This window comes from Prunus dulcis, chromosome 2 (assembly GCF_902201215.1).
Source record: "Prunus dulcis chromosome 2, ALMONDv2, whole genome shotgun sequence".
Classification (NCBI taxonomy): domain Eukaryota; kingdom Viridiplantae; phylum Streptophyta; class Magnoliopsida; order Rosales; family Rosaceae; genus Prunus; species Prunus dulcis.
In genome coordinates this window covers 3,626,397-3,652,783 of record NC_047651.1, presented here as the reverse complement: position 1 = coordinate 3,652,783, position 26,387 = coordinate 3,626,397, and the positions used below count along the sequence as shown (strand labels likewise).

Here is a 26,387-nt window from a genome sequence, read left to right as displayed (position 1 = left end):
AACAACATTCAAAAAATTTAGGTAAAATAGATAATAAATTTTAGTGGAATTGAATTTTAAAGCTACGTTTAGTGGGTGGGACTGCATTGGAGTATTTTAATGAAAATAGGCTGGCCTATTGTGTCTTTCAATGATATGAATCTTCTATTTTTTAAGTATTCATTCATTAATCATGCTTGCGAAAAATTAAAACAACTTAAATGTCATTAAGACATCTACAGGGATGAATCTAGGATTTGAAAACTGCTTGGGTTAATTTACTTTACGAATGCAAGAAATTTCAATAGTGAGAGAAAAAAGATAGACCGGACCAAAAAAAAAAGAAAAAAAAAAGAAGAGAGGAGAGAAATGAAGGATAAAAGAAGAAGAGAAAAGCGAAAAAAAAAAAAGAAATAGGAAGAAAAAGAGAGAAATGAGGAAAAGAAGATAGAAAGAGAACACAGGTATTGCAAATTTTAAAAAAACAAATGCATGGGTTAGAGAGAGACAATTAAAAAAAGAAGAATCGGCATGGCAGCCCAATAGCTGGATTCTTCCCTGAACGATGCGTCAAAAAACAATAAAATAAGTCTTTAGCTTTGGCTCTTTTCTCTCTTTTATTTATATATTTGTGTTCCTTCCACTCAGAGACTTGTGAAGAAGAAGAAGAAGAAAAAGAATAGAGATAAACCAGAAAAGAAAATGGAGGCTGCTTCCGTTACCGCATCGTCGCTCATAAGAGTTGCAGCTCTTTCTGGGTCTCTTCGTAAATCTTCCTATAACCGTGGTCTAATTCGTTCTGGTCAGTTACTTTACTGCAATTTTTTTAATTTTTTTTAATTTTTTTTTGTTCTTCCAATTGAACGGCGTCGTTTTGGGTTTTGTAGCGATTGAGATAACCAATACGTCGATCAACGGCCTGCAGATAGAGTACATAGACATCTCACCGTTGCCACTGCTGAACACGGATCTGGAAGGCGAGGGGAGTTTTCCACCTGCCATCGAAGCGTTTCGTCAGAAGATTCTGGAAGCTGATTGCATCCTCTTTGCTTCTCCTGAGTACAATTACTCCATGTCCGGTATAATTTTTTTATTTTTTAAATTATTTTTCTCTTCTTTTCTTTTTCTTTTTAAATAATGATTTTGAATTTGATGATCAAAGTCACAAAAGCATTTCTTTCTATTTATTGCATTTTAATGGAAATTAGATAATTATTTAATCAATGTGGTAAAAATGATGGATATTGCCACATTCGTTTACTTTTCAGTAGATGACACACCCACACACTACTCGTGTGTTTTTTATTTTGTTTTGATGGCGACTACTTGTGTGTGTTGATAATACATGATATGAGTAATGGGAGGAATAGTTAAAGAGTTTTTATCTCAAGCATTCATTAGATATGTTAAGTGAATTCAAATTTTGGTGAAGTCAAGTGGGAGGAATTTGGCTCGATGGACAAAAATACCCCTCCATATTACGGAATTTGAAATTTGACAAGAGTATGTAACGTATCCTTAAATTGATCTTAATAAAAAAATTATATGCATAAAATTGACAAAACGAAACTATGATAAAACTGGCAAACTAAAGAAACCCAAAATTACTTTTTGACCTTTATATAACATACATGCAAATACTAGTTGAGATATGAAGTCTTTAACCAATTGTTAACATAAAATCTTTAATGGGCCAAACTCATTTTCTTTTTACATATAGTATCGACATGATAATAATTAGTTCCTTAATGTGTAAATTGGTTTTTTTTTTCAATCGTAGTTCGTTAATTCTAATTGGTTTTTATTATTATTTATTATTTATTTTTAAGAAAGAGAAAATAAGTCTAGGTGTGTCTCATGAAATTAGGACTCATGTTATTAATTTGTTTTTTATTTTTAATATTTTTAATATGTAAATTGTTAATTTCCTATATTATCCTTATTTAATGAATATTTCATTTCTTAATCTATATATATAAATCAAAAGATAAAGAATAATGAAACATTCAAAATACCAGAAAATACCCTTGGTTAATTCAAACATTAAGAGTTGAAATTATTAATTAAATTAGGATAATATGGTAATTTTACTTTTTTTTTTCATATTAAAAAATTAAAATTAAAAACAAAATCAAATAATATGTCCTACTTTTATGGAACATAACTACCCATGTTATCTTTTCTTATTTCTAAAAATAAAATATTAAAAGTACGCATGTGCCAATGGACTAATATTTTTATTAACTAAGTCCATTTTGTCGTATTTGAATGTTTGATTATTCTCTGCTTTTATATAGAGTTGTAGTAATAATATCAATATTAATAAACGCATACCACCACTACTTGATGAGTCATGCTGCTTTATTAAAATATGTTAATAAATACAATATACTTGTTAGCATGTTATCAAAAAGAAAAAAAAAAAAGTCATTAAAAAAAAAACAGAGATTCTTTTGTGATCCACTAAAAAACATAAATGCTTTTGTGATCCACTGAATAGAAGTGCTTTTGGGACTTTTGTGACGCATTTCATTACCTTACATACATACTGATTGAATTTGTTTTTAATAAAAGAATTAGTTAAGCAGGCTAATTGCTAATGCATGAACTTTGGCCAGAATTTAATTATGATGAATGGACCCACTCCAATAGAAAAACATTGCTAATTTCCATTGCACTAATCTAGTTCCATAATTTGAATTTGAAATTCAAATTCACTGTATGTGGAGTTTGATCACTATCTTAATTTGGTTTATTGGCAAGTTTCTGCATCAACTGCCTGAATGTTTTTTAACCTCCACAATATATACCAGCACCTCTAAAGAATGCAGTTGACTGGGCGTCAAGACCACCAAATGTTTGGGCTGATAAGGCTGCTGCAATTGTAAGTGCCGGAGGAGGCTTTGGCGGTGGACGATCGCAATATCATCTTCGCCAAGTTGGAGTTTTTCTTGACCTTCATTTCATTAACAAGCCCGAGTTTTTCTTGAATGCATTCCAGCCTCCTGCAAAGTTTGACAGTGATGGCAACTTGATTGATGAACAGGCTAAGGAGAGGCTAAAAGAAGTTATTCTCTCCTTGCAGGCATTGAGCTTGAAACTTTGCCGAAAGCAATGAGAGGAGCTGTTTCATGTTTCCAACTGCCTGACTTCTAAGTCTCAATGGAGGTTGCAGGTTTGAAACAAGAAACAGTCTCTTCACTGGGCTGTGTGTGCATCTGCCTATCCTTAGACCTCGCACCGGCTGCCCTTTAATTTCATGGTGCTGAAGTTGCATGTGATTCAGGCTCTACCGTGTTTGCACTGCAGGAGTTTGACGCTTTATAGTTTATGCTATGATTTATTTCTTTCTGCCTCTGGAATTGGAATTTAGACCTTTGATTTGTGTTTATGTTTCTCTGGCATAACGTGTGCTAATAAAATGTATCCATCGCAGCAAAGTATGCGCTATCCAGGATTGGCATACACTTCCAATGTTATCAAATTGTTTTGCTAATGAAATGCAATTGTAAAATTATGTTTTCGTACATAACTAATGCATCGGGTTTAGGCCTAGTAGGTGCGGCACTATGGGTTTAGCTGGTATGTCTCTCTTCGGATTGCTCGGAAGAATGTGGAGTGGTTGTCCTGCTTTTTATTTTGTTTAAGTCGAGTAATTCTTAGGAGTTTTTTTGTGGTTTGTCTTATCTTTAGGTTGTTTCATTTCCATTTAGCTTTGGCTTTAGATACAGATTTGTCATTTTTACCGTTGCACGACAAATCTTTATTGTAAGTTTAAGCATATGTGCTTCTAGTCTATGAATCACGAATTTTAGTTCTTTGGGTTGTGCGTGATTCTTTCAAAATCAATTCAATATGTGTTGCATTTTGATCACTGAAAAAGATTTACTCATATTTGGCACATCACATCAGTGCTTTGTACTTTTATTTCTTTATCAATAAAAAACTATCGCTTATTTAATTTTCTTTACTTTTAGTAAAATGTTATTCGCACCCAACAATTTTCTTTGTTGTGAATGAGATAAGCAGATAAGCAATTAAAAAAGAACATCGGCATGGGCTATAGCCCATATAGCCCATATAGCCCATATAGCCTACGAAGCTTCTTTAAGAACACAATAATGACAACCCTTAATTTAGTGGTGGACTACATTTGAATTTATTTTGCATAGATAATCTTTAAATCAATAATAAAATACAGTCACGTTGAAAAAGTAACAGTTCTTTAGTTTTGGCTCTTTTCTTCCACTCAGAGACTTGTGAAGAAGAAGAACAACAACAACAGAGATAAACCAGAAAAGAAAATGGAGGCTGCTTCCGTTTCCGCATCATCGCTCATAAGAGTTGCAGCTCTTTCTGGGTCTCTTCGTAAATCTTCCTACAACCGTGGTCTAATTCGATCTGGTCAGTTACTTTACCGCCATTTTTTTTTTCTTTTTTTTCTTTTTCTTCCAATTGAACGGCGTCGTTTTTGGGTTTGTAGCGATTGAGATAAGCAAGACGTCGATCAACGGCCTGCAGATAGAGTACATAGACATCTCACCGTTGCCACTGCTGAATACAGATCTGGAAGGCAAGGGGAGTTTTCCACCTGCCATCGAAGCTTTTCGTCAGAAGATTCTGGAAGCTGATAGCATCCTCTTTGCTTCTCCCGAGTACAATTACTCCTTCACCGGTATAATTTTTTATTATTATTCTCTTATTTATTTATTTATGATTAATTTGCAATTGGACATTGCATGCCCTTACTGCCTAACCTTTGATGATCAAAGTCACAAAAGCGTTTGGAAATTAGATAATTATTTAATTAATGTTGTAATAATGATGGATATTGCCACATTCGTTTACTTTTCAGTAAATGACACACCGACACACTACTCGCGTGTTTTTTATTTTGTTTTGATGGCGACTACTTGTGTGTGTCGATACACGGGTCGGTCTGAGATTTTGAGGACTTGTGCGAAACTTAAACTAGAGCCTTCACATAATCTAATATAAAAATATTAAAATTTTTTTTTGTCATAACTTAATATCATAAAATAATTTTTTTATAACTAAAATTCGTCAATTAGCATGTAATAACAATCAAAAATTAAATTTATAAATTTTTTTTATGTTTTCATTTGATAAAGTTGAATATTAATATGTTCGTTTAAAAAATAAGAGTTCAAGAGAAAGAAGAATGACATGAATTTCTTTTTTGGTTTTGTTATGAGTAGAAGAAAATACTTTTTTGTTTCTTGTTTTTAGGAGAAAGCGTATGGGTGTGATATATAATATATAATGTTGTTAATTTAATTGGATCTTTCCTCTTGTTTATTTTTTTTTTCACCTGCTTATTTTTTTTTAAAAAACCATTTTAAATTTGGTTGTTATGCTAATTCATCAATTAGCATGTAATAACAATCACAAATCAAATTCATAAATTTTTTAATGCTTTCATTGGATAAAGTTAAATATTAGTATGTTCGGTAAAAAAAATAAGAGTTCAAGAGAAAGAAGAATGACATGAATTTCTGTTTTGGTTTTGTTTTGAGTTGAAGAAAGAACTTTTTTTTTTTGTTTGTAGGAGAAAGCGTATGGGTGTGATATATAATGTTGTTAGTTTAGTTGGTTCTTTTCTCCCACCGCCCCCCCCCATTTTTTTTTTTTTTTTTTTTTTTTTTTTTTTCCACGTGCTTATGTTAAAAAAAAAAACTATTTTAATTTTTTTTGTTATAATGAAAAAAGAAGAAAAATTCAAATAGGTTTAGTTGGATCTTTCCCCTTGTTTTATTTATTTATTTTTTCACGTGCTTATGTTTTTTTTTTGAAAAACTATTTTAAATTTTGTTGTTATAATGAAAAAAGAAGAAAATTTCAAATAGAATGACCTCGCTAGAAATCAGCTCCACCAAATACACTCTTGTATCAAATTGTTGCACACTGGAGTATATATAGAGTGTTTATAATATTAATATATATAATATAAAGTTAAAAAAATTTGGGGCCTCTGCCATACCAAAGGCCGCCCTTGGTTGATACATGATATGACTAATAGGACGAATAGTTAAAGAGTTTTAATCTCAAGCATTCATTAGATATGTTAATTGAATTCAAATTTTGGTAAAGTGGGAGGAATTTGGCTCGAATGGACAAAAATACCTCTCCATGTTATGGTCAAGCTGTAACAGAATTGGAAATTTGACCAGGCTTGTACGTGTTCTTAAATTGATCTGAATATAAAATTACAGGCATAAGATTGACAAAACGAAACTACGGGGACCAAAGTGATAAAACCGGCATACTAGAGGAACCAAAAATTAATTTTTGTCCTTTATATATATATATCATACATGCAAACAATAGTTGAGATATGAAGTCTAACCAATTCTGAACATAAAATCTTTAATGGGGCTAAACTCATAAAATCTTTAATGGGGCCAAACTCATTTTCTTATATATGGTATGGACATGATAATAATTAGTTCCTTAATGTGCCAATTGGTTTTTTTTTCAATCTTAGTTCTTTAATTCCAATTGGTTTTTTTTTTCGTTGGTTATTTTACTTTATTTTTGGTTTTTTGTTTATAAGAAAGAGAAAATGGGTCTAGGTGTGTCTCATGAAATTAGGACGTGTTCTTATTTTGTTTTTTGTTTTTATTATTTTATTATTTTTAATATGGAAATTGTTAATTTACTATATTATCCTTATTTAATGAATATTTCATTTCTTAATATTTTTATTAACCAAGTGCATTTTATCGCATTTGAATGTTTGACCATTCTTTGTATCTAGAGTAGGTGGTAACCACGTTTGGGACCAAGTGTGGTCTGAGTGGATTTTTGATATTTTAGCTAGTGATGTAAACTTTGCTATTCGTCTTAATAAAACTCTCTTCGTTGGCCAAAAAAAAAAAAAAAAAAAAATTGTTTGACCATTCTTTGCCTTTATATATATACATATCAATATTAATACTTGATGGGTCATGCTGTTTTGTTAAAATATGTTAATAAATACAACATACTTGTTAGCATGTTATCAAAACGAAAAAACTTTCATTAAAAAAAAAACAGAGTTGCTTTTGTGATCCACTAAAAAACATAAATGCTTTTGTGATCCACTAAACAGAAGTGCTTTTGTGATCCACTGAACAGAAGTGTTTTTTTGACTTTAATGTTATTCAAATTCAAATTCACTGTATATGGAGTTTGATCACTATCTTAATTTGGTTTATTGGCAAGTTTCTGCATCAACTGCCTAAACAGTTTTTAACCTCCGCTATATATACCAGCACCTCTAAAGAATGCAATTGACTGGGCGTCAAGACCACCAAATGTTTGGGCTGATAAGGCTGCCGCAATTGTAAGTGCCGGAGGCGACTTTGGCGGTGGACGATCGCAATATCATCTTCGCCAAGTTGGAGTTTTTCTTGACCTTCATTTCATTAACAAGCCCGAATTTTTCTTGAACGCATTCCAGCCTCCTACCAAGTTTGACAGTGATGGAAACTTGATTGATGAACAGGCCAAGGAGAGATTAAAAGAAGTTCTTCTCTCCTTGCAGGCATTTAGCTTGAAACTGCATCAAAACCAATGAGAGGAGCTGTTTCGTGTTTCGAACTGCCTGACTTCTAAGTCTCAATGGAGGTTGCAGGTTTGAAACAAGAAACAGTCTCTTCACAGGGCTGTGTGTACATCTGCCTATCCTTAGACCTTGCAATGGCAGCAGCCTCGTACCGGCTCCCCTTTAATTTCATGTTGCTGAAGTTGGATATGATTTTCTCAGACTTATAGGTACTGTGTGATTCTCGCTCTACCATGTTAGCATTGCAGGAGTTTGATGCTTTATAGTTTATGCTATGATTTATTTCTTTTTGCCTCTGGAATTGGAATTTAGACCTTTGATTTGGCATAACATGTGCTAATAAAATGAATCCATCGCCCAGCTAAGTGTGCTATCCAGGATTGGCATACCCTTGCAATGTTATCAAATTGTTTTGCAAATGAAATGCAGTTGTAAAGTTATGTTTTTATACTTAACTAATAATTATTTTAGGAAAATGTTATTCGCAGCCAACAATTTCCTTGCTTGAAACCTCTTTGGTAAGACCCAGAGATTTTTCTATACAATGGCAATTTCTGCAATGGTTTACCCAAACTCATGGCATCATTTGTTAAACATTCTAGTCTCTCATAAAAATCAGAGGTAATGCGGACATCATTGATTAGTTTTTAAATGTATTTGTTAGTTTCCTAGGTTCTCTGGTAGGAGTGGGCATTGAGAGCAGAAAATCGGAACACCAAGCTGTATTGGACCCAAAAAAACGACCGTGTTCACTAAAAAGTCAATAAGTCGGCACCGAACCAGATTAGACCGGTTCAAATTAATTTCAATGTCGGTTTCACACCTTATAAAATCAGATCGGACCAAATTAGACCAGCTGTGTATTTTTTATTTATTTAAAAGAATAAATTATTTAAGTCCAATACTAAATTTCTAATCCCATAACTAATATTTCCTCAAGCTTAACTTCAAAGCATCTTTTTTTCTAGGCCCAATCATCTCTCTTTGCATGAAATTAGGTCATTTGTGAATTTTTAAGCCCAAAAAATAGAGACGTCAAGTTCCTATTGAGTTTTCCTCCTACAAGGACCATGTTTGGTGTGATGTGGTGGCAAGGTATGTGGGTCATATTCTCTGGTGAAGACAATCGATTTAAGATCACAATGTTACCATCTTTGGTCGAGAAAATATATGTTGTCACCATGAAACCACTGCAACCGAAGCTCGTGAATCAATCTACAGCAAATAAGGACGTGCACGACAAAGTAGGTAAATCGAAAGCTCCTCATATAGTTACACTTAATTAATTTAGGGAAGATGAAGAAGTTCCTACTCAAGTGGAAGTTAGATCTGATTCTTATAGTACATGGGTTCTGAAGGAGAACCTGCAGCGCATTGATATCGACATTTTGGAACGTTATAACAAATTTATCTTGAAGTAGTCGAGCTCTTCTCAGCCAAGGGGAATTGTAGCATACATCATTTATTAGTTTCTAAATATATTTGTTAGTTTCCTAGGTCCTCTACTCTCTATTTGAATTAGGGGAAATAACTAGGAATTTAGCTAAAAGTCAAGAAATTAATAGGAGAAATTTACAATTCCCTTATTTGGCAACTTAAGCGCGGAATTTATTAAATGGTGCGTGGAAAAAATCGAGGAAATTGGAGCATCAAATTCCTAAGTTTAATTTCCACCAAAATAGGAGTCATTTCACAATTTCCATAGTGCCATTTACAAAATTCTGTCATTTAAAAAATTTGACATACATGAATCTAAACATTGAAATCTTCCATTGCCAAAAATTGAAATGATGGAAATCTAAATTCCGTCATTTTAGAATTCTATGTAATTTTCAATTCCTTCATCCAAACGGAGTGCTAGTTTTCCATATTCCAGTAAAATTTTAATTTTCCAGATTTTAGCATGGTTTCTAGTTTTTTTTTTTTTCTTTTTTCTTTTTTTCCAGATTTCTAGTTTTCTAATTATTTGGGTTAGGACTTTGCTTTTAGCAAGGATAAAATATTTATTCATCTATTTTCTGTTTGGCCTATTTACTTTTCACCCCTAGAACTCAAGCTTGCTCTCAGTTATCCACTCGAAACTTAAATTTCTTCACTTTACCCCTGAATCTCTAAAAATTACTGAAATTTTCTCACTTTACTATTTCCCTCTATTTCCATCCACAAAAAAACGTTGAGCTAGCGTGTTGAGGTGGCTTGGGCATTCTAGTAATTTTAGCCCTTTTATATTCTCTCCTCTTTGCCTTACACACACACACACACACACACACACTCACTCACTCACTCTCTTTGCCTCTCTCTTCTCTTCCATCCCTATCACACCTCACCCATTCCCTCTCCCTCTCTCTCTCTCTCTCTCTCTCTCTCTCTCTCTCTCTCTCTCTCTCTATGACTCATTCTGCTCTCCCATCCCCTCCTTAGACACAACCCCTTGCGCACCTTACCCTCTTCCTTCACTCTGCCTCTCTCTTGCTCACTCTCTCTGTCTCTATTTTCTCTTCCATCCCATTCTCAGACCTTACCCCCAGCTCTCTTCCATCGCACCCTACCCCTCATCTTCCTCTGCCTCTATCTTATCTCCCCTCCCAAACCCCCATCGCATCTCCATCGCACCCCACCCCTTACCATATTCTTTCTTCTACATGTCTCTCTCTCTCTCTCTCTCTCTCTCTCTCTCTCTCTCTCTCTCTCTCTATAACTCACTATTCTCTCCCATTCCCTCCTTAAACCCAACCCCCAGCACACCCTACCCCTTTCCTTTCCATTGCCTCTCTATCTTGCTCACTCACTCAACCTCTATTTTCTCTCCCATCCCATCTTCAGACCTTACCCCCCAAAGAAGAGGGTTTAGAGAAGATGGGGAATAGTTGTCGATGATATATATTTTAAATAAATTTTGAGTGATAGTAGTTTGGGTGTGTTGAGTAATTCCATGGAGGGTTAGGTCTGGGGTGGGGATTGGGTCTGGGGAGGGGATAAGAGAGAAGAGAGAGGTAGATAGAGGGAGAGTGAGGGAGATAGAGAAAGGTAGAGGGAGGGAAGAGGTCAGAAGAGAGAAGCGGAGGGAATAGGAGAGAGGAGAGAAGCAGAGAGAAGAGAGAAGAGGGGGATGGGGTAGGTGCGATGGGGGTTGGGTTGGGGAGGGGGGGAGAGAGAGAGAGAGAGAGAGAGGGCATTTAACGGGAAAATGAGACAGCGTTGAGGGGATGGGTTAATATTTGACGGAGTGGGGAGAATATGTGATACGCAAAAATTTGAGTTCCGGGTGGTTGAGTGAGAGCGAGCTCAGTACCAGGGGTGAAACAATAAATAAGCGTGTTCGCGTAAAACTAAACAGAGAAAGGCTAACTTACAAGTGATGCGGATGGCTTGGACCCGAGGTGCCTTCATACCGTGGAGCCCTTCCTCGGCGTGATACTGGATTCAAAGCATGGAGAGAAAACAGAAGGTGAGGCCTAAGGCACCAGTCTGTGGCCTGGCCGATGACCCTCCGATGCCAAAGTTAGTGACTATTGACAGTGGTGAAAAGCATAAGTCAAGTAAATCGTCCTACCTCTTGGTCGGGCCAAGGGCTCTTATTATAGAGCATTTGTGATGCTCTTAGTACTAATTTTTTAATGTGGAACTCGTGGGAGTGTCTTCGACGGTCGACCGCGTGCTCCTCTGACAAAAGTTATGGCGGGAGTTCCTAGGTTATCTGTCAGAATCGGCAGATGTCTGTCGACTGCCGCTTTCGATAGTGTGTCTTTGAAAGGTTGGTGTGGGTGAATCGTTAGCTTAACTTTTCTTGACAAACCCTCATATGAATCGGCAGAGAATGCCAATGACCTTCGGCATGGCTTCGCATGAGTTAGTCTCAGCCTCGTTTACCTTCTACGTGCCATGATGTGAGTTGGGGGTGGTCCATATATGGTACAAACAAAGCGTTTCTGTTTTTCTTTGTTTTTGCTTTCGCTAATCTACCTTGTTATTCAATTCATATATCCTACATCAAGGGGATTTCACTTCTGTCATTCTCAATTCTTCAAATTAGCTAGAACCAATTGAAGTTTAAGTGGCCTCACTTGTTATCACCTTTATGCACAATCCCAAACTAATCACATGTTTGCTTAGCAGTAAGACAATGTTGGATGTGGGAGAACTACGTTGCTAGAAAAAGGCAATGACTATACCTAGCCTTTTTGTTTGAATTAGACGAAATTAGTTCAGCTATTGCTCACTTAGCTCTTGGTTTAGGCAGTAATTCATTGTTAACAATTTTCACAAGGGATCTCTATTCAATAGTCAGATATTCAAAAGCGCATTCCTCATATGCATCTATGAATATCTCAAACTTCTCTTTCTAGACAGTATAGTTAGGGTATAGTGATGCCATCAAATAAAGGAGAGAAGTGTTACCAGATCTTGCAACTCGCTCTCTTTCCATGGTTTTGACACACCTGAAACCAAAAACTACCCTAGGATCTCTCTATTTGTATTAATTGTTATTAAAAATTGTGTTTTTTCTTTTATGTAAAACTCTTTGTAATTAAAAATTGTATTTTTCTTTTCTGTAAAACTCTTACTCAAACCTTTATATATAAATAATATGTAAAATAAATCTTAAACAGTAAAGTAAAATAAAGAAACAAACAAATAAATAAAATAAGTCAAGTATAATAAGAAAATAAGCCTGGTATAGTGAAAGCACATCAAAGACGTTGTCCTAAGCCTTTGTAACCTCCGTACGTGTAGGTAATGACGGTCTACAAGACTTCAAGATACAACCCCAGTACGCAGGCTTAAGGTCTGCTATGAGCACGTTCAGAGTCGGATAGAAATCTCTAAGTCACAGAGCCGTTACCCAAAAATAATATGGAAAGTAGGGAATGTATGAAAGTAGAGAATAAAGAAATCTGATTGTGGTGTGTTCAAATGTGAAGGAGGAGTGGACTTTTATAGGCATCCAACACTCGTAACCTCCAGACATATTAAACCAGAAAATTAAGACAATAAATAGAAAATAAAAACTAAAATTAAACAATTTAGAACTCGCATAATAAATAAAAAAAACAACCAAAATATTAAAACAAAAAATAAAACGTTAAAATTTTAAAAACCTTTCAAATAATAACATTAATAGCTAGAGTTCTGACACCAATTGATTGATAACATTATGACTTAAGGGTTTTAAGCGCACATTCCATATAGATCCATGAATATCTCAAACTTCTCTTTCCAGACAGTATAGTTATGGTTTAGTTTGTGCCATCATATAAAGGACAAGTGTTACAAAATCTTGCAACTCAGCTCGTTTTCCATGGTCTGACACACCTAAAACCAAAAACTACCGTATTTGTATTAATAGTTTGTGCTCTGACACCAATTAAGAATATTATGAATAAGGTTTTTAAGCACAATGGTCTTTCAACATATATACGAGTTTCATTTTGGTCATTCAACTTTTGAACATGTTTAAACTAGTGGAGTGGAAAGGGATGTCAAGAATTTGATCCAAGTTATTTTTGTTCGATTGAGGAAAAGCCAGTGTGGGGTTGCTTGACAGAGCAGCGTGTTGTTATACAAGTTGAATGTTTATTCTTTTAGTTATGGTTCTAGAGAAGTCAGTTTAGTTGCTCATAGATTATCTCTTTATGCTTCAAGTGTTGCATCTTTATGATATGGGACTCCTCATGATGCTTTAGTTGAACATCAACAAAACAAAAAAAGAATAAAATATAATTTAAAAACAGGAACTCATTTAGCTGTTCACAAGCATGAACTCATTCACTCACAAACCAAAAAACCCATTTGAAAACTATATCTTTCACATGCATCCATTCATTATTTCTGAACCAGCAGGTAAGATCCATTACTTCTGAAACCTTCCACTTAAAATGATTCTATAAATCTAATAATGGTTCTTATCGCAACGTTCATAAATGCACAAAATAATTCATCATCTGCACCTCAAAACTCCTTATAATATCTCTTCTTCTTGCGAAGAACCCAAGAAATCAGAAATGGAGGAGGAGGATTCTTCGGTCGCAGCAAAATCGGTCGTAAAAGTAGAAGTAGGTCTGGGGCCATTGTGCCGTTGTTTTTGTTTGTTCGGGCCTCGGGCTGCCCCGATCATGACCAAAAGTAAAAATATAAATAAAAATTTCAGTCATAAAAGTTGCGGCAGTTTGCGGGTCGCTTCGTGAAGCTTCATACAACCGCTGCCTCATTCGTTCTGGTTAGTAAATTAGCCTACAAGTTTGTATTATTTTTTTTAAAAAAATGTTTTTTTTATGGATGATATAAAACGGTGGAGTTTTGGGGGTGGTAGCAATTGAGATCCGCAAGACGTCGATGGACGGCTTGGAGATAGAGTACGTGGACATCTCAGCGCTGCCGTTTCTAAACGTGGATCTGGAGGGTAAGGATGGGAGTTTTCCACCTGCCGTGGAAGCATTTCGTCGGAAGATTTTAGAAGCTGATAGCATCCTCTTTGCTTCTCCCGAGTACAATTACTCCATCTCAGGTATTATTTTTCATTTTTTATTTTACTAAAAAAAATGGTGACTATCCTTTAACTCGCCCACTATATATTATGTTCCAGCACCTCTAAAGAATGCCATTGACTGGGCATCAAGACCACCAAATGCTTGGGCTGATAAAGCTGCCGCAGTTGTAAGTGCCTCAGGAGATTTTGGTGGCAGCCGATTCCAATATCATCTTCGTCAAGTAGGAGTGTCTGTCGACCTTCATTTCATCAACAAGCCCGAGTTTTTCTTGGATGGACTCAAGTCTCCTGAAAAGTTCGACAGTGGCAACTTGGTGGATGAACAGGACAAAGAGAGGCTGAAGGAAATTCTTTTGGCCTTGCAGGCATTCACTTTGAGGCTTCAAACGAAGTGATGAGAGGCGCTCCTTCGTGTTTCGAACCGCCAACTTCTAGGCCACAACAATGGAGGTTGCAGGTTTCAAGCAAGAAGCAGTCTCTTTTATTTATTTATTTTTGGTGAAAAGCAGTGTCCCTTATTTCATAGGTGCTGAAGTTGTTGTATTGCGAGAGTTTGAGGGTTTTTATTTTGCTCGACAAGAGATTTATTAGTTTTCTGCCTTTGGACTGCCTCTGCACTATAAGATTTGCAAACCTTAGAAATGTTATCGATTGTTTTGCTAGTGGAGTGTAATAATAAAATTATGTTCTTAATAGAAATATTTTGCTTTCCAAGTAAGAATGCTTGGTGCAGTACTAATTTATATATTTAGGATTTTTGTGCCAAAAAATAAAATTATATATGATTGAATTTATATTTACCAATTTAGTCAAGTTTTTCTGACTTTTCTCATTCAAACTCAAAGAGTGTCTCTATCTCTTTTTATCACAAAATTTAGTTACACAAAGAAAGAGATAGATACAAAAATAATGTACAATCGTGATAGGTAAAGTTAGTTTCGCTCTTATTGCTCCTATTTGGGGATTATCATTTGGCATGCTGCTTGGGCTCGAAGTGGGTAGTTTGAGACTCGATAGGTCAGTCTGGCCCAATCTGATGGTTAGGACTATTAGGCCTAAGCTGAGTAGCTTGAGAGTCGATAGGTCAAAGTCCGGCCCAATCTGATGGTTAGGACTATTAGGCCTAAGCTGAGTAGCTTGAGAGTCGATAGGTCAAAGTCCGGCCCAATCTGATGGTTAGGACTGCTCGGCCCGATCTGTTCAAAGGTCGTCGTTGTCGTTGTCAAGCTGCTTATTACTGCAGTTACGCACGTTGCCCAAGTTGTTAAATCACCAAATTAACAAATGTGATTTGGCCATTGACATTCCTAATTAAGACAATTGGGTCAACACGTGCATATTGCGTGTACGTAAGCTACTGTAGATTTGTCTCTCCAGACTCCATCAACCATCATCGACCAATTTGGATTAAGTAATTAGGAAAGAAAAAACATTACATTTCACAAGACAGGGGACAAGTTATCTACTGGATAAGCTAGACCAAAAATGTTGTACACTCCGTGCCTGTATGTAGGAATGTGTCAATTGTTTTTGTAGAAAAACAAAAGGCTATGTACAATGGTAAAGGCCAGGCTAGAATGAGGGGTTTTTGTAAGGGGTTATAATGAGTGGGTCCTTAATAGCTGTTCGATCCAGTGTAAAATTATTATTGGACTGTTGGATTGAAGCCCCTTATTGTAATCCCTCAACATAGCCCCTCATTATAGAAGCTCCCTTATTGAAACCCCAATGGTAAACCCTCCTCTGGAAACGACACACCAAGGATATGTTGGCCCAATCTCGTCCCATCTTATTCTCATACCGCTTCTCCAGGCCATAACAGTTGGAGAGAAGTGAATTGGATACTGTCACACTCACTAATATATATAGCTCTTAAAGAGAAGTGAGGTGTCCAAGTCCCTTTCCGTCCAAAGATTTCAGACTTGAAAGTCCCCAGATGCGAAGAGTGTGAAGAGTGGAAGGGAGCAGCTGTTCCTTGAGCAATGTCTCCAAGATATCGTCACCTCCCCTGCCTCCAATTGTCGTGTTTAAGGGAGACAACCGCCTTCTGCAAATGACACTAAATTTGGAAGTTCAGTCATCTCCAAATGTCGAAGTGCTGTGAGGGTGTGAATGCGTTGGGAAAAAGACACCAGTTATTCAAAACCTGGTGTTCAGGTTCAGCATCCGATTGTGAAATCCTGTTTCTTTTCACCGCTATTCAATGTGGATGTTAACCAAAGTGCTTTCCGTTTCCATACCTCTGCTCAGCAAGATACTTCTAAATGCAAAGAAAGAGAAATTAGAAGGTGTTGCAATCATCAGCAAATTTGAAAAGAAAATATTATCGCGAAAATTCTTCAAGAAGAAATCATATGGAATACTTTCAATATATGTACGCATGCATTTACTGGATTCTCAAATTTGAAAACACCTCTAAAAGTCAAAAGAGCACCAAATAGAGGACAAAAGAATACAACACTTTTTCATGTGACTTCTAATCTTTAGATTGAAGATGAGCTATACAGATTCAGTGTCATTCTTCTAAGATGCAGCAATTTAGGAGTTACTTGATGACGATGACTTCTTACCTCTGTGCAGTCTGCAGAGCCTTCAATCCTACAATTTTTTGCAACTTAGCCACTTATAAGAAGCATTTCCAGCCTCCGGTAGAAAATTTCAAACAGAAATCTTAGCGAATCTTTATGTAAGTCTGCAATTTTCCATTGCACTTGAGATATATAGAAAAGTCTATTGAATCAGCAGACGGTTGAAGGCTGATTTTCTGTCTCAAAAGATGATGAAGTGAGCCAAGCCATGTATGAACATGCTGGGTCTGTTCCTAGAAGTCCAAATTCGAAACAACAAATTAATGACAACAGGAATTTATTCTTTATTTTTAGGTTCTAAATGCACTATAGAATCATGCTGATAAATTAATCTATGTAGACAGTAGGAAATGTGTATAGAAAGAGGTGTTTACCACGAAATATACAGCTGACCTAATCCTTGTTCAGCTCCAGTCTCAACTTGAACTGCGGAAGAACAGATTTAAGTAAGCAACCATCAGAAATGAAGCAAAGGACATGACAACAAATAACACAGACAAAACAATCTATCTCAATTGACTGTTCAAATACAATAAATAACCAGTGATATGACAATATTAACCACTGGCATCCACAGACAAAAAATCTATCTCCATTTGAGTGTTCAATAGCACAAAGTAATGATTCGAATCCCATATATGACTAATGTAATGTGACGGACCTGTTGGTGACGACTCCACATTACAAGAACTGAGATGATATACCCATCAAATAATTAAAAGCGTAAGTTACTTGATGACTTACCTTTTTGCAGAGCATTTGATGACACCACATATTGCAACTTAGCCACTTATAAGAGGCACCTCCAGCATCCAACAGAAAAAATGTTTACTCTTCGTGTAGATCACTTCAGTAATTTTCCATTGCACTTTAGATTCTAGAAAAATCCACTGGCTCAGAACACAATTCAAGGCCCATTTTCTGTCTGAAACGCTGATGATGTCATACATTCAATGTATGAACCTGCTTGGTTTGATCCTACCAATCCAATTTGGAATAAGAAAATTGATGGTAATAGGAAAGCAACAAAAAAGTGAACCATATTAAATCTTGATGACAAACTAATCTGATATACCTTTACAGAAGCGAGCACAGAAAGGCCAGTGAAGCAGCTTCGACTCTGAAATCATGCATGGTTGCCTACACAAGTTTCTTTGACCTCCAAACATGAGTCTACAAGTATACATACAACATTTCAAGTGTCATCAAATGGAACTTTGCAGCTGAAGGAATGATTTGTGGGACTGTAAAAACAAACAAGAAAATCATTTGCACATAAGATATTATAAATGCAATAAATATGCCAATTAGCATAAGACCTCAATCATGTTGGAAGTCAATACTCCCGGGTATCAAGAATTAGGCAATAAAAATATGTCAACTGATTCTTAATTGATATTTTCCCTCTAGTTATGTAATATGCCTTCAACTTATATAGTCCTATTTCTGTATCGTTTTACATATACAAAAATTCTTCTTTTTTTTCAATGACGAAACCCCACTTTCATGAAAAATAAAGGAGTATAGCAACAGCCCGCAAGGTACACACCCTTAGCAGGTCAAAACAAAAACAATTACAGAACAACTCAAACACCAATGAACAAAACAGAAACATCACATAAAGAAGATCTAAACTACAGCAACTTGCTTATTTGTATAGACGACGAAGAAAGAAAATTTCCTAAAGTCCAAGGATACAGAGTCCAATGAGGCGCCAAAGAAATGAACCCTCTCCCACAAGTGATCCACATCCCCTCACCCTTCAAATCATCAAAGAACCTCCTATCCCTATCCAACCAAACTGCCCAGTTGTCATTCATCACGTATCTCGAAAACCATAGCCCTCTTCTTTCTACCAAAAAATTTAAGCTTTACACAACAATGCATTGCACGAAGCAAGGTTAACTCAGCTCAATCTTACCTTCTTACTAGCCGCAACTACATAGATAAAGCTACTAGGTAATGAAGCAGCAGCTGGATCAGGGAGATACACTTTTGAAATATGTAGTTTTTATTCTGAGCGGCTGACTCCTTTTAATAATACAGTCATAAAGCCTCAGCTGATATGCCAACTACTACTAATCCAAAGAGTCATAAAAGTAACCAATATGCTTTGGATCGCATTTTCCATTCATGAATCTGTTACTTATACCATGTGAATAAATTTCCTATGTCAATCTTTTCAGTTGAACAAGACCTTTTGGTATGTATGTACATGGCAGTCTGCACGATAATATGCATGTATTCTTCAAATATGCAATTGTTGGAAAAATAAAATAAAATAAAATTGGGCCTATCTTGATGTACATACCATATGATGACTTCCAGGAATGTGTGTGAGAGAGAGAGAGAGAGAGAGAGAGAGAGAGAGAGCTCATCTCATATGATCACTTCGTGGCCTATCTTGATGCAAGGAATGTGAGATATGTTGGCCCAATCTTTTCCTGTCATCTTCTTATACCTTTTCTACCGGGAAAAACACTTGGAGATACTCAGAAAGGAAAGAGAAATGATGTTTTTAAGTCCCTTTCTGTCCAAAGATTTCAGACTTGATAGTCTATAGATGTGAAGAGTGTAAAGAGCGGAAGGGAGCAACTGTTGCTTGAACAACATCTCCCAGATATCATCACTTCCCCTGCCACCAATTGTAAATTCTTCAATTAGAAATGAGATGAATATTAATGGAGAACCCAAAACGACAAAATTGAGCTTGAAATGTTTCGATTATTGATAGTGTGCCAAAAATGAATATGAATTATAAAATAAAGTGCTGAACAACAGAGAGCATGATCTGGGAAGAAGCATTCAATGAAAATGCTATGTAAAAGTTAATTGGATGCAAATGTGTATTTCAGTTTATTTGGACAGTGAATTTCAGTTTTTTTTTATTGAATTAGAAGAAAAGCAGTTAAAGCGTTATTTCAAGTGAGGTGTTGAAGTACATACCTTGTTTGTTTTATTCTCTTAAGATAACTTCATCATTTATCTGGATGCATGGAATGTGAGATACGAAAGAGACCCCCTTCTGGCAGGAATTGGAGACTCGGACAGTCATAAATATATAGCTCTTGAAGAGAAGTGAGGTGTTGAAGTACCTCTTCTAGCAGGAATTGGAGACTCGGACAGCCAAAAGCAAAATAATACTTTGGATACCTTTATCCAAAAGCAATATTCTGATACCTTTATCGTATGATGACTTCATCATTTATCTCGATGCATTGAATGTGAGATATACTGGCCCAATGATCTTGTCCCGTCTTATTCTGATACCTTTTCTCCAGGGCAGAACAATCGGAGATGTACAGATAATAAAGAGATGGCGGCAGACCCTCTTCTGGCACGAATTGGAGACTCGGACAGCCATAAATGTATAGCCGTTGAAGAGAAGTGAGGTGTTTAAGTACCTCTCCTGGCAGGAATTCCAGACTTTTACACCTAATAATTTCTAGAGTTTCAAGAAAAGTAAGGCGTGCAAGTCCCTTTACATCCAAAGATTTCAGAGTTGAAAGTTCCGCGATGCGGAGAGTGCGAACAGTGGTAGGGAGAAGCTGTTGCTTGAGCAACGTCTCTAAGATTTCATCACTTCCCCTGCCACGAATTGTAAATTTTTCAAGGGAGACAAGTGCTTGCAAACCCCAGTTACTGTAGTCTCCCACTGACGAAGATGAAGCCCTCAGTCTCTCACAATTATTAATGTTAAAATCTCGGAGGTTGGGAGGTAAACCCCCATCTTCTGCAATTGACTCTAGATTTGGAAGATTGCTTATATTCAAATTTCCAAGGGCTGTGAGGGTGTGAATATGTTCAGGTAATGACTTCAACTTCGCGCATCCATCGAATTTCAATCGAGTCAGGTTGGGAGTGGGTAATCCTCCCTGGGGAAAACACACCAGATTTGGACAATCATAGACCTCCAGGCTATTTAGATGACTGAGAACCGCTCCTTCTTCAATCAAGCAAAGCGATTCCAGATTGTCACAGCAACCAATTTCAAGTGTCGTCAATTTGGGAAAAATGCCCAAGGGGAAGGACCTCATTGAATCACAGCTATTATATATCATCAAAAAGTGGAGTGATGTTAATTTGGCCAACATCTCTTGAGGTAGGAATTCTAATATCCTACAATCGACTATTGTAAGTGATGTCAACGAAGTGGGTAGGCCATCTTCAGGGAACGACGACAGCGTTGGACAATTCCAGAGAGACAAACTTTGAAGACGATTGATGTTGGGCAAGCACTGTATGTCATTAAAATGTTGAATGGCAAGTTGGGAGAGGAGCTTTGTCTCTAGTAATGATAACAGACCTGTTTGGCATTCACCTATTCCTAATTCTTCAAGAGAATTGTAGTTGAGACTAGTACTACTGCTAGTAGTAGCAGTGGCCCCTTGATCATGCAAAACCCCACACCAACCCACTCTAAGTTTCTTCAAGCAAGGCAGATCACAAGGCAAGCTTCCTCTCAACTTCGGACACACACTTAGGATCAGCACCTGGAGACGAGGAAAGTCTGGACCTCCACTTCCACTTGGTATCCATTCCTCCCACTCTGCCATCTCCTTAAACTCCAGTTTCTCCAGTGATTGAAATGGCTGAATTAGATACGCTCCATTTCTGCCATAGAACTCAACACCAATTGTCTTAACAAATTCCATCCTTTCTATATAGAGCTCTTTGAGAGCAGGTAGCCCCCCAACTGGTGGCAGCGACCAACAATATTTACAATTACTGAGACGCATAACTTGTATGTTAGAGAAGCATGAGTCTCCTAACCAATTCGGGAAGTTAGTTCCACCGTAAAATTTGATGATTAGTTTCTCCAAACTAATTGAAGGCTGGAGCTTGCCAAGTACATCTCTCACTTTTTCGGAATCATCTGAGTCTTCATCGTCCCATGCCAACTCTAACTCCTTCAAATCATTCTTATTCTTCAAATTGGCTTGCACGGCATCCTTAGCATCAACTACATTTTGCAGTTTTAGAATTGAAAGTTTTCCTTGAAGATGTGGAAGCTCCCCCAATTCCCCAATGGTCGACCCAATAGATTTCCCCACAACAAAAGCAGTCAATGTTCTCAAACTTTTTAGTCTACTCATTTGTGCTGGCATCTCTGCAATTTTAGTTCCACTCACATCAAGATGACGCAAACTAATTAATTCCCACAGGTCTACAGGCAATTTAGCAAGAGACGCACAACCTCCCAGCATTAATTTCTGTAAATTTATCAATTTTCTCAAGTCTGCAGGTAATTCAATGAGAGAGGAACAATTTGACAATAGTAACGTCTGCAAATTGTACAAACTGCAAAGTACACCAGGTAACCTTTCAATTGCAGTTCTAGAGAGATCCAAATAGCGCAAGTGAATAAGATTTTTAATAGAATCAGGTAGTTGAGTGACATTACTATAACGTGACAATGATAACACCTGTAAACATCTGTGTGACGATATCAAATCTTGTACAACCTTTTTACCTAGATAATAATGCTCTTCATAAGTATTTAAAGAGGTAGGTAGGAAGGTCCGCAAACACTTAGCCCCCTTTAATGGCTCAAATTTAAGAGCAACATCAAATTTTCCCCTAGAATATGACAAATGGCGAACTCGTTCTACATCACATGATTCCTTACCACCTTCCAACCTGGAACAAAATCCTTTAGACATGAACACAGCCAAGTCATTGATGAGATCATGCATAACGAAACTTGATTTCCTTGACATTTGAAACAATGATCGAGACAACAGTTCATCAAAATATTCCTTAGCCACCTCTTCCATGTTGTCCCCATTCTCCGCTTGTGAAATTAAACCTTCCGCCATCCAAAGAAAAACAACGTCTTCTACTTTGAATTCAAAGTCTTTTGGGAAAATTGAACAATAAATAAAGCATCGTTTTAACTTAGCTGGAAGATAATGATAACTCAATCCTAGAGCAGGAAGAATGTCACTCTTCTCTGAAGGTAAATCCCAAATGCTGTTGTTTAGTACTCTGTTCCATACCTCAGAGTCCAGCCTGGAACGTAACAAACCGCCAAGTGTTTGTGCAGCTAAAGGCAACCCATTGCACTTTCGTGCAATTTTCTTGCCGATTTCTTCCAAGCTTGGATATGCACTACAGTTTACATTTCCAAACGCATGTTTTGCAAGTAATGACCAACAATCTTCATGCGACAATGGTTCCAAGGGTTGAGTGGGAACATTTTGCATGAAAGATGCTACATTTTTGTTCCGTGTTGTTACGATGACTTTACTTCCCCTTGCCCCTGAAGTAAAAGGAGTTTGGAGGCAGTTCCAATCAGTATATTTCTCATTCCAAAGGTCATCCAATACAAACAAAAATTTCTTCCCCCTCAGTTGTTCTCTTAGTTCAACTTGAAGCAAATTGAGATCTGTCGTATTACAAGGTTTTGAAGTGACTGACTCGAGAAGAGTTTTAGTTGCCCTAATAGCATCGTAATCTTCTGAAACACAAGCCCAAGCTTTAAATGTAAAATGCTCTTTCACCCTGTCGTCATTGTAAAGCATTCGAGCAAGGGTTGTCTTGCCAACCCCACCCATTCCAACAATGGTGATGACAGACACATCATCCTTGCTTGCATCATCAGAGAACAACACTTTTGATAAATTTTCTTTGACTTCATTTCTACCATATACATAAGGTTCATGAATCAAGGAAGTTGTTGGAGTTCTTTGTGAAAACTTCCTCCCAACAACTTCTGTCAAACCAAGAGCACCTTTCAGTTGTACAAAGTCTTCTAGTTTTCGTAACAACTCCTGTATCTTAACATTCATGCTTTGATAAAACTTATTACGAGAAGTAGGGAGGAAGTTCCACACCTTGTTGGTAAATTTGTCGGCTGTTTCAGCTTCACCTTCCAGCTTGCATCGCAATGCTTCATAGTTGATCTCCCCCAGCAAGTCCTCAGCATCAAAGACTGCATGTTTGAGGTCGTCAAGCCACTCTCTCACAGCTGGTTTCTCAATTTGCTTCTCCTCTGCATCATCGAGCACTGCGTTCAAGGTCAAAAGGGTCCTCTTCAGTTTCATGAGGAGAGGTTGATCGAGTTTCTTGTGCCGAAATAAATCAATGAACTCGGGTGAGGCAATTCTGTCACAAATCACCTGGATGGAAGCAGAAATAAAGGCCTCTCCGATCAAAGCTCCAGCCATTTTTCTCTTCTTTTCTTTGCAAGGGAATTGGATGAAGTAATATTCCAAGGTTCGTAGATAGCTCAGATAGCTCAGGTAAGGAAGTATGAAAGCTTTTTGAAAATGTCTTTCTCTGGGGTGACAAGTTTTTAAAACTCTTCTTGCCCTCACATGGGGGATGGATCATTACCATTAATTAATTCAAATTGAGTAGGTGGGTTCGTGGACGCACATGGCCTAAGGAATAATACTCTGGTTTGGACTGTTGGAGACTGGAGGATGGCAAGAGAAGAACGACAATTCAACGGTCCTCAAGTGGACCAGACTCGAACGCCGTTGATCTCTTTGTGAATCTATGGCTCTTAAACAGATTTCAAAAGGTGAGGCTGCATGAAGGCTTTTTGTGACCATTCTCTTGGGGGGGCAGAGTTTCCAAACTTCACATGGGGGATGGGGTCGCCATCGTCGATAATGATGAATGATGCTTTCACGCGTGCTAAAGCATACCTTTTCCCTCGACAAATCCAGTCCAGTCCAAACATAAAGTTGCTCCCATTCTCACAGTTGCCATTGGAACAAAAAGAAGTCCAAGTGGCCATGTGATTGGGTGGTCGCACGTGAAAGAGCTCACGAATCATCATAAACTTTTTTATTTATTATGTTTTACTATTTTTTTGTTTTTTGAATACCCACACTCTACACGTGTGACAGCATGTGGGCCGCTCACCTCCCCTGTCAGGCACGTGATCTAGCATGTAAGAGGTTTCTCCATTGAGTGCGTCTGTGGTGCATCGGCTGTACCGGTACAGCCGATCACATGCTAGTCACGTGGGCTTTTTTTAAAAACAATTGAAACTGGTTGTTTTGGTTAACCAGTTAAAATAAGGAAAAAAAAATCATGCTCCTTCAAAACCTAGGATGCGTACTCGATTTCGTCTATCTCCTCCTCCATAGCTTTGCACAGCCATAGCTCTATTTCATTGAAGTCACAGCTGCACAGCTTTCTACAGCCTGAAGAAGCTCCCCCCACTTCGTCTTCTCCATCTGAGGAGCAGATTTCAGCCAAAACCCAGAAACCCACTTCGTCTTCTCCATCTGAGGAGCAGATTTCAGCCAAAACCCAGAAACCCACTTCGTCTTCTCCAGCTGCTTCCTCCATCTCGGTAAGTTCGTGTGTTGATTTTCGTTATGTGTAATTGATGGTTCTATTTAATTTATTCTTCTTTTGTGTGAATTTTGACCGGTGTGGCTGTAAATGAAATTTTGGGTTTTGCCATTTATTTGTTCCTTTTAAAATTTAATATGTGATTTACAATTTGGCTGTAAATGAGAATTTGGTAGATTATTGTGCAGTTGATTAAAGAATTTAGAAAATTAAAGTTATGTACTTAACGAACTACTCTATTTTTGCTTTTCAGTAACTTGCTGCTCTAGGTAAACATCGATTTGTCTTCCCTTTTTGTGCCAAACGATAGACAACTCCAATTTTATCGCATATATTTTTATGTTCTCTAATGATTGTTAGTAAGTAATCTCTATTAAGTCAGCCAACCAGCTTTCATTTTCTCTTTTTTGGTAATTAAATCAAGGATTTTGTTATCATGTTTATATGATGTGAGTGAGGTGATTTTTGGTGCTGTAAATTGCTAATCACTAGTGATTTTGAATTGTTGTTTCAGTTTTTTCACTGAACAATTCGAGAAATTAATTATTCAAATTTTGTATTTCTTTTCCCACTCTGCATTTCTGCTGGGTTGTTATAGTGCCTCTTGATCTGATTGTATATATAAATACCCATGAGGCCTCTGATTGTGTATGATTTAATTATGGTGGGAACTTCACTTCACACAGGACTTGGCAAGCAAGTCGATGTTTCAGTAATTTGTTGGTTATCTGAAGCCTGTATTGCAAGCATTAGTTCCTGGTATGAAGCACTCGTTTCAGTCTCTTAAGATATGCCATGTAGAAACCCGGAGATCATTTATGTACCCTTTATGTTGGTATGTGTTTGCTTGAATTCCAAATACTTGGAGGGTGTTGATATGTTTAAACTCAACTTTAAGAACTTGAAAGGGAAGATGGGGGTCTGTTGTGCGCAAACCCCTAATTGTTCAGAAAAATGAATCATACTCTTTTGTACATGCATAATTATACCTGTTTTTTGAACTATAAATCGAAGGTCGAAATTAACCGAAATACAGAGCATGAGAAACGATAATGGGCAATAAGGCGAACATCTTATATTACAAAACGACCAATTATCGAAATTACGTTGTACTACACATTGTCATGTACCACAAATGACTTGAGGGTAGATCCCGAATTGTGTACAACACAATGTCATTAACCCTAATATTGAATAATAGACATAGGGTCATAATAAAGTCTGTGCTTGGTTTTGTTTGTCATTGCGCTATACATTAATCAGCATAGCGTTGTTAAGCTTTGTTCAGTTTGCACACAGGGGGGCGGTATTTGCCTTTAGCACATGCAATTGCATGACAATGCTGCAATGCAAGTCCTTCTGTGCGCAAACCCTTAATTGTTCAGAAAATTGAATCATACTCTTTTGTACAGGCATAATTACACCTGTCTTCAACTCCTCTTCTGTAGAAAGT

The 26,387-nt window shown here is 36.9% G+C and overlaps 3 protein-coding genes and 1 pseudogene across 15 annotated transcripts; 3 read left to right on the top strand and 1 right to left on the bottom strand.

Moving 5' to 3' along the window:
* Positions 1-660: 660 nt before the first annotated feature.
* Positions 661-3,421, top strand: LOC117620256 (NADPH:quinone oxidoreductase-like). Its single transcript, XM_034350404.1, has 3 exons — positions 661-781; positions 867-1,058; positions 2,793-3,421. Exons 1-3 carry the CDS (start codon positions 682-684, stop codon positions 3,095-3,097), a joined length of 597 nt encoding a protein of 198 aa, XP_034206295.1. The 5' UTR covers positions 661-681; the 3' UTR covers positions 3,098-3,421.
* Positions 3,422-4,179: 758 nt separating this feature from the next.
* LOC117620255 (NADPH:quinone oxidoreductase-like) lies at positions 4,180-7,946 on the top strand. The gene is made up of 3 exons (XM_034350403.1): positions 4,180-4,383; positions 4,463-4,654; positions 7,254-7,946. The coding sequence occupies exons 1-3, from the start codon at positions 4,284-4,286 to the stop codon at positions 7,556-7,558; spliced, it is 597 nt and encodes a 198-aa protein (XP_034206294.1). The 5' UTR covers positions 4,180-4,283; the 3' UTR covers positions 7,559-7,946.
* A 5,602-nt stretch (positions 7,947-13,548) lies between these two features.
* On the top strand, positions 13,549-14,733 carry LOC117617496 (annotated as a pseudogene).
* Positions 14,734-15,391: 658 nt separating this feature from the next.
* Positions 15,392-24,013, bottom strand: LOC117617359 (putative disease resistance RPP13-like protein 1). 13 transcript variants are annotated; one of them, XM_034346704.1, is made up of 8 exons: positions 20,090-24,013; positions 19,812-20,014; positions 19,568-19,588; positions 18,933-19,256; positions 17,366-17,794; positions 16,996-17,047; positions 16,604-16,854; positions 15,392-16,131 (listed from the first exon to the last, which is right to left on the bottom strand). In XM_034346704.1, the coding sequence occupies exons 1-3, from the start codon at positions 23,788-23,790 to the stop codon at positions 19,578-19,580; spliced, it is 3,915 nt and encodes a 1,304-aa protein (XP_034202595.1). In that variant the 5' UTR covers positions 23,791-24,013; the 3' UTR covers positions 15,392-16,131; positions 16,604-16,854; positions 16,996-17,047; positions 17,366-17,794; positions 18,933-19,256; positions 19,568-19,577. The 13 variants fall into 13 exon arrangements, with proteins under 13 accessions (XP_034202595.1, XP_034202588.1, XP_034202591.1 ...); XM_034346697.1 differs by having other exon boundaries at positions 17,366-17,599; positions 17,697-17,865; positions 19,812-24,011; XM_034346700.1 differs by having other exon boundaries at positions 17,366-17,599; positions 17,703-17,865; positions 19,812-24,011.
* Between the last annotated feature and the right edge of the window lie 2,374 nt (positions 24,014-26,387).

What these genes read in the sequence shown, in the direction of transcription:
- LOC117617359 (XM_034346692.1), bottom strand. Translation starts at nt 23,790, where the DNA reads ATGGCTGGAGCTTTGATCGGAGAGGCCTTTATTTCTGCTTCCATCCAG.
- LOC117620256 (XM_034350404.1), top strand. Translation starts at nt 682, where the DNA reads ATGGAGGCTGCTTCCGTTACCGCATCGTCGCTCATAAGAGTTGCAGCT. An exon ending in CCGTGGTCTAATTCGTTCTG is followed by an intron (nt 782 to 866) that starts GTCAGTTACTTT and finishes TGGGTTTTGTAG; the next exon opens with CGATTGAGATAACCAATACG. An exon ending in GTACAATTACTCCATGTCCG is followed by an intron (nt 1,059 to 2,792) that starts GTATAATTTTTT and finishes AATATATACCAG; the next exon opens with CACCTCTAAAGAATGCAGTT.
- LOC117620255 (XM_034350403.1), top strand. Translation starts at nt 4,284, where the DNA reads ATGGAGGCTGCTTCCGTTTCCGCATCATCGCTCATAAGAGTTGCAGCT. An exon ending in CCGTGGTCTAATTCGATCTG is followed by an intron (nt 4,384 to 4,462) that starts GTCAGTTACTTT and finishes TTGGGTTTGTAG; the next exon opens with CGATTGAGATAAGCAAGACG. An exon ending in GTACAATTACTCCTTCACCG is followed by an intron (nt 4,655 to 7,253) that starts GTATAATTTTTT and finishes TATATATACCAG; the next exon opens with CACCTCTAAAGAATGCAATT.